This window comes from Drosophila subpulchrella, chromosome 2L (assembly GCF_014743375.2).
Source record: "Drosophila subpulchrella strain 33 F10 #4 breed RU33 chromosome 2L, RU_Dsub_v1.1 Primary Assembly, whole genome shotgun sequence".
Lineage (NCBI taxonomy): Eukaryota > Metazoa > Arthropoda > Insecta > Diptera > Drosophilidae > Drosophila > Drosophila subpulchrella.
The window spans coordinates 9268200-9280928 of NC_050610.1; the positions used below are offsets into that span (position 1 = coordinate 9268200).

At 37.1% G+C, this 12729-nt stretch overlaps 1 protein-coding gene across 3 annotated transcripts; it reads right to left on the reverse strand.

The window, feature by feature from the left end:
- Positions 1 to 13: 13 nt before the first annotated feature.
- Positions 14 to 7935, reverse strand: LOC119546962. Of its 3 annotated transcripts, none has more exons than XM_037853608.1 (5): positions 7741 to 7935; positions 5577 to 5803; positions 4742 to 5227; positions 963 to 1256; positions 14 to 901 (listed from the first exon to the last, which is right to left on the reverse strand). In XM_037853608.1, exons 2-5 carry the CDS (start codon positions 5682 to 5684, stop codon positions 611 to 613), a joined length of 1179 nt encoding a protein of 392 aa, XP_037709536.1. In that variant the 5' UTR covers positions 5685 to 5803; positions 7741 to 7935; the 3' UTR covers positions 14 to 610. The 3 variants fall into 3 exon arrangements, with proteins under 3 accessions (XP_037709536.1, XP_037709534.1, XP_037709535.1); XM_037853606.1 differs by having other exon boundaries at positions 7685 to 7935; XM_037853607.1 differs by lacking the exon at positions 7741 to 7935 and adding an exon at positions 7255 to 7483.
- Positions 7936 to 12729: the final 4794 nt, after the last annotated feature.

Below are 12729 nucleotides of genomic sequence, written 5' to 3' on the forward strand. Positions count from 1 at the left end.
AACAACAGGTGCCTTGTCTTTTAGCCACGTCTGAAGCGTGACTGCATCTTTATATTGCCTAATTCACAATGTTATATTAATTGTTCGATACAGGGGTAAAAGTAATGCAGGTGCCAACGAATTATTAAAAAATCAAGTATTTTGATTATGTTTATGGTCTTACATTTTGATTTATAGGATCGGCTTGCTGAATAAAATTGCTATAGGACAACATTTACAATAATTCGCCTCGTCAATAGTCATTTTAAAATAAACTACAATTCGTTTTAGTTATGTACAATTGTGTCTCTAAGTCAGATCAATTGAATATTTGGATAAAACTCGATCCGCAAACTTTACGCTTAACTTATAGGAAATTTAACTAAGGAGACGTGTTCAACAGGTGTTTGTTTGTTTGTTCAGAATAATTGATAGCTACTCCACATCGGTTACATCTTTTCCTTTTCTTTCGCAATAAATTAGTGTGTTAAAAGTTAGATCTAGCTATGAGCGTGTCGAGGTAGGCTTAACGTTTGTTAGTTGGATTGGCTTACAAATTAAGAGCGTGGTGGTGGTTTATATATGAGGATGTGTTCATGTGCTAGCCTAAGACAGGTTCCTAGAATAACGCTCAACTTGAGCCGTCATGCCCGTTGGCCAGTTTCGTGGGCCACTCCACCTCAATGGCCGGCGGGGGTGTTGCTCCCTTGGCCTTGGCCAGGACATCCCTCTGCTCGTAGATCTCGTTGACCAGCTTTTTTACGAACGGATGGTTAAACTTGCCCTCCGTCGAGTCGAAGAACTCCTGGTGCTTCAGAAGGCAATTGTCCCGCTTCTCGTACTCGAATGCCTGCATAACCATGTCCAGGCGATCCAGATCCTTGACGAACTTGCTTTCGGCCGTCTCTCCATGCTCGTACTCCTGAAATTTAAACTCTATGAGTCTACGTTCCAGAAAAAATAAATCCCGCTGAGTTACTTACCTCAAACAGTTCCATAATGCGCTTGCCACGAGGCTCGATCAACTTGCATATATCTTCCATTGCCTTGAACTCCATTGCCCTCTTCTCGTCCTTGGAAACCCCGCAGAAGGGCGTTATATCGCCCACCAGACTCTCCGCCAAATCGTGTACCAATGCCAGTTCCATGCAGCGGATCTGATTGAGTCCCTCGCTGCCATCCAGCAGGAATGTCAGCATGCTCATCCTGTACATGTGGCCCGAAATCGATTCGCAGTCGTTGACATCACGCAAAACCCATCCGGTTCGTTTGGTGTGCTGTAATCGAAAGTGGAAAAACAGCAGGTTAGTAAAAGTATAATATAAACAGAAGGTGCAAAAGGGAAAAATGCAATGGTAAAGGGATAAAAGTATTCAACGAGGGTTAAGGAAAAAAAAATGTAAATTACAAGTTCGAAGATTGACTTATTAGGCAAATTCAACCAATATCCCTCCTGGCACTTTGGCTAATTAAAAACACGAGCCGACTTTGGTGACATCGTTGCCGGGTTGGCTCGTTGCACACATCAAGGTTGGAGCCCCATGCCCTAGACCTTCAACCCGAAACCTGCCGGCGAGGGTGGTTCTAGACTGTTGCTATTTGATCAATAAAAGTTGTATTTATAGAAACCGGCAGTGGGGTGAACAAGGTCCAAAAGACGTTGCAGGCCCATTGCCATTGACGTTCGTTAATTATACCCGTTACTCGTAGAGTAAAAGGGTATACTAGATTCGTCGGAAAGTATGTAACAGGCAGAAGGAAGCGTTTCCGACCCCATAAAGTATATATATTCTTGATCAGGATCACTAGCCGAGTCGATCTAGCCATGTCCGTCTGTCCGTCTGTCCGTCTGTCCGTCTGTCCGTCTGTCCGTCTGTCTGTCCGTCCGGATGAACGCTGAGATCTTGGAAACTATGAGAGCTAGGCTATTGAGATTTGGCGAGCAGATTCCTGAGCTTCTTACGCAGCGCAAGTTTGTTTCAGTAGAGTGCCACGCCCACTCTAACGCCCACAAACCGCCCAAAACTGTGGCTTCTACAGTTTTGATGCTAGAGTAAAAATTTAAACTGAAATGAATTGTTCTCATCAATACCTATCGATTGACCCAAAAAAAAGTTTGCCACGCCCACTTTAACGCCCTCAAACCGCCCACAAACTTCAAAAAACCGTAAATATGAACGCGGATATCTCGGAAACTATCAAAGATAGAGTATTGGGATTTCAGATTTAGATTCCGTAGCCTTGTACGCAGCGCAGGTTTGTTATGCGAATATGCCACGCCCACTCTAACGCCCACAAACCGCCCAAGCCTGTGGCGCCCACAATTTTTATGCTAGATAACAAATTTTAACTGAAATGTATTGGTCTCGTCAATACCTATCGATTGATCCAAAAAAAAATTTGCCACGCCTACCCTAACGCCCACAATGCTTAAATCTGTCTTCCGCCGGTAGGTGGCGCACTTAAATCTTGCTTTGCTGCTTGCATATCTCCATTTCCCTTTGGTCCCTTTAGCTGAGTAACGGGTATCTGATAGTCGAGGTACTCGACTATAGCGTTCTTCCTTGTTTTTTATTGCTTTTGGTAGTTTCCTAATTCTTATTATTATGGTTTAATTAAACTGCAAGAAGCCAGCGTTCTGGTGCAATCATATTCGCCCGTGACTTATCGGGATTATTGATTAGCTGGTCCGATCAGTTTGTGGTCACGTACTGAGTCGATGACCTTATCTGAGGGCTTTGTTTTTTATCTATAAACAAAAGCCCACTGAATGAGCCAAATATGCAATATGAAGCGTGGGCTATGTGAATGCATACATTATTAATAAGTGTGATATCAAATCAAGCATGTGAACTACGCAGTTATGCTGATTAATAGAATCAGGGAACATATATGGATATATTCATAGAAATAGTTGCAAAAGGGATTTGCAAGATAAATTACAATTATGGACAGGTTACATTTGAGGACAATAAATACTGCTAGCAGCATTATTAAAGTGGACATAAAAAACAAATCTACATTTATGTACCGCTCATTTCGTCTTGCATGTTTACTTAAATATTTTTGTCTCATTAACTTACAACTTATTAGCGTTTCTTGTTAACTAATAACAATACTACTAATAAGCAATTCAACAGAAAATAATTTATTTATATATTTTGAACACTTTGCTCAGTTGAAAAACACCTAAAATATATGATAGCCTCAAACAAAACCCCAACCAACCTTGAGGGGCTCCATCGACTCTTTAAAATAGCGTCTATAACTTGAAGGCCAAGATCAAAGTTACGCGTTGCTTTTCTTTTTCTTGCTTGTGCACGCTCTATATGCAATCGGATATATAGTAGAAAATAAAGAAAATTTAGATCACTGCCATTGGAAATTTTTGTTGTAGTTTATTCAAGTCATTTGCCCATCCTACGTCAATGCTGACGGTGGATCATTGTTCATGGGGCTCGAACTGAATTTCACGATAATTCCAAAACGAACGAGTTAGTATGTGTAGAGAAAAAGCTAAACAACCAAATTCTATCTCACGTGAGCCATTTGGAACTTTGCCTGAGTGTGTTTTGCACATTTCTTTGTAATTTTGTTGCGGAGATTAGGCGACTCACACAATCAGTTCACTCGAATGACATTTTCACCCATAAGCAATTCACTTTCTGCAGCTTGTCGATAAGAAAACAAGCCCCGTGCTTCGGGATTCTCGTCATTCACTTGATGGGTTGAACTATACTGATTAGATAAAAGTAAGCTAATGATTCTAGAACTTGTAGAGCTCTAGAAAATAGCTCGGTTTGTTTTGCCTCTGTCAGATTATATGACTTGCACACAGCTGTGGTTTGTTTAAAGATACATTTCTTGATGGCTAGACTTTGCACTTTGTCTGAGCTTCTATCGCTAATTTGAGATACGTTTTTCACTTAGATACTGAGAAAGCGGAGGAAATAAAAAATTAATTTAAATTGAAATTAAATTGAATTATTTACGAAGATGCGTGTGTATTTTAGATATATTTCTTGGCAACCGACTATACAAATCCGTTCAAGGGGGACACAAGAGCGAGGTTGTCGCTGACATTATACAACACCTTTGCAAATATACTAAACAAAATAAAAAACCAAAAAACCAAAGAGTGAAGACAAAATAGAATTGATTATACAAAACGTAAATAAATACATCTTCGCGTCCTATTTGCTTTGGATTTCACACTTTTGTTTATTTTCTGTTTGGCTTTTTTTTTTGAGATAGGGGTTTTGTAGAAATATTTTTATAACGATTTTTATAATATTCGTTTGACTTCTGTTACCAGAGATTTTTTTGAAAGGAAAAGCTGAATCATTAGTTTTTTTTTATTAATTATAAAGTCTTGGAATAAGCAGAAAAATATATAATAAATAAAAGCAATTTAAAAATGGCTGATTATATAAAAATCAAGTCGCAGAAAACTTCGTTCATTAAAGTGTTAAAAAAATCTTGAAGTTTATGTTAATAATAAAATTATATATATACCCTTCGATGGGTGATAAATAGTCATCTTAACTTAAAGGAAATATTAATTTAACTATTTCTCTTTTATACATAAAAACAAAGATCTTCAAGATAATTTTATTATAAAGTATACTCTTTATACGCTGCTTGTTACGACTATGCTAAATCAAAACACAAAGGACCTCTGGAAAAATCGATGAGAACATATGACGCGAGAGTGGAGTGGGGGAAATCGAGGGAAAGCCGCTGAGATACAAGTTTTACATACCTTCAAATTGCCGATGAGCTCCATGAACTGGATAATCTCGCCGAGGCCCGTGCTGAAGCAGGGCTTCTTGCCGGCGCTGGGCGATGCGGATGCCACATCGTGGCACGAGGCTCCCAGTCCCGGGTTCTCCACATCGCCACCCGTGGTGGCCGTGACTTCATCCTGTTTCTGGGATTGCAGCGGTTCCGCCGCTAGCGATGACATGGCAAACTTGGTGGCGGTCTGCTGCTGCTGTTGCTGCTGTGAGGACTTTGCTCTGTTCTGTCCCTTGGATGCCTGCGTGTGAATGTGGCGCTGTATGTCCTGGCTGCGCTGCTGCAATATCCTCCTGGCGAACTGCTGTGCTGACAAATTCTGGCCGTGCGCCGACTCCAAATCCGACTCTGATTCACCGTGACTGCGACCGTCTGTGTGCGAAGGCGAACCGTGACTGTCGTTGTCGCCCAACTTCGCTTGACTAGAGTGCTTTGTGGCTGCCGCAGTGCACTGAAAAAATTAATTGGTGTTTTAATTTTCAGATTAAATCAAATATAAAATAAAATGTATTTCATGTGGAAAATATTTATTGAAATCAATGCATATTATTGATTAATTCAATTTATAACTTGATTTAGCAATGTAAGCAATTTACAAAACTTCAAAACAAAAACTAAATAAAACAAAAAATTTTGTAGGAAAGTTTTTTACTACCCTTTAAAGCATATTATTTAAAAAGTAAATTCAAAACAATTAATATAAATTATAAATGACCAACATCAAAGCAATCATAAAAGAAAAAGGAAATAAATATGTTTCCATTAAGAATAAAATGCTCGATTTAGTTTCTTTTTATTACCAGTGTAGTTGTAGTTCCTGACGTCACGCCGCTTATGTGGCGCAGCAGCCGGCTGAGATCGCTGCCGCCGTTCGCCGTCGCTCTGACTAACTGCTGCAGAGAGAACATCGCGACCACAAAAGAGATCGGTGGCGGGAGTGAGAGTGGATGGGAGAGTGCGCGTGATCGTGGGCCACAAATTTGTAGCCAGAGTCAAACACGTGATGTGTATATGTCGGTCGCCTGGACTGTGGGCGTGAAAGAGAGGGAGAATGCATACTCATTATTTGTTGTTGCCATAAGTAATAATTGGGTAGCTTTTATCGCATGCGAGTTATTTAAGTAAGGAAAAAATATAGTGAGATAAAACCGGAATGAACAGAACATTTTAATGAATGAATTCGATGGCACGGGTTTTAATATATGGAACTTGTTTAAACTAAAAGTACTGATAAAATACATAGATTAAATTAATTTTACTTTTCGGTAAACCAAAACACTTTTCACTTTATGAAAATGTGATGGGTGCGGATTTTATTATATGGACTAAATTAATTTTACTTTATTTTGGAATTCCGTAACCCAAAAGACTTTTCACTCTTTAACACATTCTTAACCTTACTGATATTTTTTTATTTGGAAAGAAACAGAGAAGTAAAAAATTTTTTAATTTGATAAAAGTATAAATAACATATAAAAGGACATCATTTTTTAAAAGGGTTTCGATCACCAGTGTTATTATTTTACGTTTAAGATTATTTTTTTAGCAAGATCAGCATTTGCGTCATCTGTTATTGTATACTTATTTACATTATATATGGTTGACTGTTTTTTTTTTGTAAGAGCAAACAAATGTTTTTAATTAACAGGAAATCAATTAACAAGCACTTTTTAATTTTATCATTAGCGCTTGCATATTATTTCCTGTTAAATTAACTGATGCAATATACACTACAAAATCACAATTCAACTTTTCGGTAAAAAAAAAAAACAAAGCAAATCGAAGCGATTAAAATTTTTGTTATTTATTGCAAAATACAATGACATGAATATTATTCCTTGCTCACATTATGGGTCGTCCAAAGTGCAATTTCTGAATATAAACAATTAAGACGCCTTCTTATCAGCTGTCTACACTTTTCTTTCCCAGACTCTCATATAAACATTAAAATATGAACGCACATTGTACATTTGCAATGTACAGTACGGTTCAAAACAATAACACTGAAAACTCAGGATGGTTTCAAAAACTAAATTTACAAACGTTGACTTCTAAGATCTAAGATCATTTAAAATACAAATGATCAAATTTATTGGGCCGTTTTTTTATTAAAAGAAAAACAACAGTTGCAATTGATTAGATACTTTGTTGCCTACAATTTTAAAAATGCCCGATCCTTTTTTTTAAGATTTAAGGTATTGGTAATAATTGCAATTAATGGGAAGTATGCTTTGTTTTCAAAAAAGGCCATATTTTATTAAGATTTAAGGTATTGATAATACTTGCAATTAATGGGAATGTATGCTACGTTTTAAAAATGCCCAGATTTTTTTTTTTAATTTAAGGTATTGGTAGTACTTGTAATTAATAAAAAGGTATGCTTCGTTGTGAATACACTCGATTTTCGATTTTAGCAATGGTGGTTCATTGATATTTTGAACGCAGCTGTTTGTTAGTATGTATTTCTATGGCGGCTACCTTGACACCACTCTCTCAGTGCAAGAAGTTCCGATAGAATAACGGCAAATAAATAGGAAGCGATTCCGTCACTTCGGCAGGCACTTCAAGGTGAAGGCGGTACGTTGTGTGTGTGTGTGTATGTTTGTTTGTGGGTTCGGGGATTACGATTACGATTACGGTATGTGCGTCGTGTGGCACGTAAGCACCGTTAGTTGGATGCAATGTTAGCGACTATAAGCTCCGCCCGCCGATGGGAAACTAAAACTTTTAATTCGGCAAGCGACCGCCGACAGAACACAACGTTTGTAATTAGGAATATAAATATATCGCTAAGCTAATATAGACACCCTGGCACAGACACAGACACACACACACACTAACACTGCACACGCGCACAACTACAACAAGAACCACAATAGAGGCGGCAGAAATAGTTAAGATTACTAACGGAATTTATGCAACAGCCAAACAGTCTGCATTCTGCATGGCCGTCAAGTATCCGACCTGTATCACCAAGCGCCTCTCATCCTGCAGCGATGAATGTCTTTAATTAAATCCACTGATCTGCTTTCTATTCCTCTCGCCCGCCTTCGGGCAACAACAATGTTGCGCGCTCTTTTATTCAATTGTATCTTTTTTCGCACAGCAGCCCAGCAATTGCACAATTGTCGTTTTTCGCTTGCACTTTTTGTTCTTGTAATCGCAAGCAGCTGTTACCGTCAGTGTGACCGTGTGTGAGGAAAATGCCAAGAAATAATAGCGGTCAGCTGTTTGGGATGAGGAATCGGACTTTTCTTTTCGATAAACATCCCTAGTCCCATCTCTACCTAGGAATTTTACAAAAGCGACCTCTACCTTTATTTTATAGCACCAAAAACTTACATGTAATTTCCACATTACACTATAGATGGCGCTTTGGAACTTTGGGCGGGAAATGTAAAAGTAAGGTAAGAAGTAAGTTACCTAAAATTTACCTTTTTTTTTTAAATTTCTCAGAAATTAAAAGAATCAAGCGTTGCCACTGGGGGTCAAAGAGAAAGACGAGGTTGGTGTTACCAGATAAGGAAAAATATGACTCATCTTCATGTAGAGGAAGAAAACATGGCGCCTTGATTCAAAAATATTGCATTTTTGAGCTTGATAAAAGTGTAGGAACAGAGAAGAACAAGAATGGATAATATAAAAAATAGGAAAAAAAGGGGGAGAAGGTCGCAAGAATTTTAAAAAGATAAATTGAAATTTGGCTCCGCAAAAGTTGAATTAAATTAAATTCTTGAGTAGCTCTGTATTTTTCTTACTCCTGAGTACTCCTTAGTTCTTGATCTTCCAAAATAGTTATTATCTTAACCTCCCTTTATTTCATTTCAAATACTTTTTTATTGAAATATTTCTTTGATTATGTAATTAAATATAATTATAACAATGGAATTTATTTATTTTTACATTGTTAGCTTACGATGAAAACTTTCGGTTGCGTTAATGATTTTATTAAAAAGCGAACCTTTAAGGATTGATAAAAAACAAGGAAGAACGCTATAGTCGAGTACCTCGACTATCAGATACCCGTTACTCAGCTAAAGGGACCAAAGGGAAATGGAGATATGCAAGCAGCAAAGCGAGATTTAAATGCGCCACCTACCGGCGGAAGACAGATTTAAGCATTGTGGGCGTTAGGGTAGGCGTGGCAAAGTTTTTTTGGATCAATCGATAGGCATTGACGAGACCAATACATTTCAATTAAAATTTTTAATCTAGCATAAAAATTGTGGGCGCCACAGGCTTGGGCGGTTTGTGGGCGTTAGAGTGGGCGTGGCATATTCGCATAACAAACTTGCGCTGCGTACAAGGCTACGGAATCTAAATCTGAAATCCCAATACTCTATCTTTGATAGTTTCCGAGATATCCGCGTTCATATTTACGATTTTTTGAAGTTTGTAGGCGGTTTGTGGGCGTTAAAGTGGGCGTGGCAAACTTTTTTTTGGGTCAATCGATAGGTATTGATGAGAACAATTCATTTCAGTTTAAATTTTTACTCTAGCATCAAAACTGTAGAAGCCACAGTTTTGGGCGGTTTGTGGGCGTTAGAGTGGGCGTGGCACTCTACTGAAACAAACTTGCGCTGCGTAAGAAGCTCAGGAATCTGCTCGCCAAATCTCAATAGCCTAGCTCTCATAGTTTCCAAGATCTCAGCGTTCATCCGGACAGACGGACAGACGGACAGACGGACATGGCTAGATCGACTCGGCTAGTGATCCTGATCAAGAATATATATACTTTATGGGGTCGGAAACGCTTCCTTCTGCCTGTTACATACTTTCCGACGAATCTAGTATACCCTTTTACTCTACGAGTAACGGGTATAAAAATATATATTTTAAATTAATTGAATTTTTTAGTAGTACTGATTCCTTGCTGATAGAGATTGGCCTCCCTTATTTTATTGAAATATTTCCTTGAATATTTAATTAAATATAAATATAACAATGGACTTTATTTATTTTTACACTTTTGGCTTAAGTTAAAAACTTTCCTCTGCAATAATGAAGTTTACAAGTATTGAATAAAATTCAAAATCTCAATCAATAGAATTCTTGAGTAGTCCTTTGGTTCTGGTTTTTGCAATATAATTCTTCCTTTGACCTTTCCATCGTCTCTTTTTAATTACATTTTTATTGGAATATTTCCTTGATTAAATTGTAATCGTTTCCTGGCAGAAATAGGTCGCAAAGTAAGTCCTCGCTTAAGCTGTTAAACACGACTGACTTACAATAAAACTGTCAAAACGTCAACCACTAAGCTGGAAATGGAACTCTCTCTGGACGATGACAGTCGGACAGTTGGACCACGAGCCAATTTAATTGATTCCAGCTAAGCCGCGCTGGCAGTCGCGTTTTGGGTCTGGGAGACAATTTGAAAGCTTCCGGCCTATCTGTGCAATTTATGAATGTATTTATATGTACGGTTATAACTTATGCATATTTTAGGCAACATTACCGCACATAAATCCCGCACAAAACCCCTTTGCTGTTTGCGGAAATGATTTATTTATGCGTCACCAAACTCGGCGGCCAAAGTGCAACTTAAATGCTGTTTATTTTTATTTTTTTTGTAATTACATTTGTGAAAATGTTAAACTGAAAATATAAGTGAATTTATTGCATTCGCCGGTATGCAATTAAATTTGTTTAATCTTTTGCTCTAATTCCACAATTGATGGAAATTGAAGCAAGTTTTTATTTAGCGATGCGTGATCAATTTAAAACTTTTACAATGGCATTAAGAAAAGTTGAAAAACGCTATAAATGGGAGGTGGAAGCTTGAAAGTTTTTTAGGAAATTGAAAATGTATACCCATTTTACAGGTATCTCAATAAATTAAAAGTTTTGGATATAGATCTTTAACATTTTTATAAATATTTGATCATTTAAAACGTTTTAGTTTTTATTTATTGAAAAAATAATGTAGTATTTTTCATATTATGTTAAAAGTTAAAATAAAAAAGTTTTTAGTTTTAAAAATATGTATTTTCAATGTACTAAATTATTAAGCAGTAAGCATAAAAAAGTAAACTATAAAAAAGTATCTTATTATTTTTACAAAGGCTTTAAGTATAATATTCATTATATATATATTCATTTTACAGGGATCACAATAAATAAAAAGTATTGGATATTGGTTCTAAGCATTGTTATCAAATTAAGATCATTTAAATAAAAAATAGAAAAATAATGTATAAAGTATCTCATTATTTTTCCATTAGATTTAAATATCTAAAGATGCTTTATTCTCCAATTTCAGCAGATGCAACTTTTCCTGCCATTTTTTGTAGTCTACTGCATCGCTGGCAAGTGAAGCGTTAATGAAAAACTTTGACAAAAAACTGCATTCCTGCAGCCGATTGAAAAGTTTCGCCGAGGGACAGGGAAAATACTCACTGCGACGAGGAAAAGGGGACAGGCCACTAAGGAAGGAATAACAATAGTCTTCCAATGTGGATGGGCCAACTTGGCGTATGATTAATACTACCCAGGCATCAATGAAAATCAATTAATTAACGACAACAACAGGAGCTTCGCAGGCACCGATGGCTGGCAAACGGAAAACAAAGGACACGCGCTCTCGTCTGCTCATGAATGAATCAGCGATTGAATGAATGAATGAGTGTAATGACTCTTTCATTAAGCGCTGGACCGTGAATAAAGCATTAACTCCTGGTTGGGAGACCGTCTTTGGGATCCCCGGAATCGGAGGGCAGGGCAGTTCTTCAGGTGCTGCATAAATTTCCATTTAGTTAGACAAATGTGACAAAACGGAAATTGCAAACGGAGCTAAGCACTCGTCGCTCAGCAGCATTCCGGCTTCCTGTCGGCAGCCAACTCCCAGGACGAGCTCAAGGATCCTCCGCTCCGCAATTGGCATTTCGCAAACCGGCATTTGCCAGTTGCGAGTGCCTCTGCCTCCCCGGCCAGTTTAATAAATGATGAACACGTTGAAGCATATTGAAATGTAATTCATAACGGAGCAGCTCCGGTTCGCAGTTCCCAATCCTCAGTTCCCATTTCCCAGTACCATGTCCATTTTCTCCACCGCCCGCATTGCGCATACGTCATGTTGGACGCAGGATGTGCCTGCAGGCAATGCTTCGCTTTCTCCCATATGCTAATTGAATTATGCATCGGCCAGAGCTGCATTTAATTCAATAAGTGCAGAGAAAGTGGTAGTGACTCGGAATGGCCTGCTCCATGGACAGAGAAATTCAGATACTTCAGTATTTTATGCCGATGCTGCAGTTCCTTAGGAATGTTCCTGTGTTATGTATGTGTTATATTTGATAGTGAAACCATCAGACAAAAGCATTATATTCAATTTAAAACAAAAAAAGACAGTTTAGTCCGAGACTCTTTTATTAAAATCGTTTTATCTCGTTAGAAATTGCTCTAAAAAACTATTTATTGTTTAAGGAACCTCTTATGGATATATAGAACAAACACTAAACAAATTAACTATGCATAATTTGTGGTTAATTTAATTATACAATAGAGTTAAGAAAACACCAGAATATAACGACTAGATAAAGTATTTAATTAAATTTAAAGAATTAGCTTAAAATGTCGATTTAATTTAACACCAGATTATAACGACAAGATAAAGTATTTTCAAAGAACATGTGAAATAAATAAGAACATATTCAGATAACCAATAAAATAGTTTTGAAAACAATACAACAATGTAAATTACATTTAAGTATTAGCTTAAAATGTAGATTTAATTTTCTCAATATGAGAGTAAATTGTTGTTAATAAAATAATCTGCAAATTAACCAGTTGCCAATCAAAAATTATTCAATAACGCGAAACATTTTTCATATGTCAGTTTTTTCATTTAAAACCACTACCATTTAAATAAAATTGTTGCGCATTGGCAAACAGAATCATTTAAAAAGTAATCAATTTTTTTTATTGATTTTAAAATTTTAATTAAACTTTCGCTGG

Excerpts from the sequence above, each read along its gene's own strand:
- LOC119546962 (XM_037853608.1), bottom strand. The coding sequence starts at position 5,684 with ATGTTCTCTCTGCAGCAGTTAGTCAGAGCGACGGCGAACGGCGGCAGC. Across the intron at positions 1,257-4,741 it reads AGCTCATCGGCAATTTGAAG|CACACCAAACGAACCGGATG; the intron begins GTATGTAAAACT and ends TTTCGATTACAG. Across the intron at positions 902-962 it reads GCATTATGGAACTGTTTGAG|GAGTACGAGCATGGAGAGAC; the intron begins GTAAGTAACTCA and ends TTTAAATTTCAG.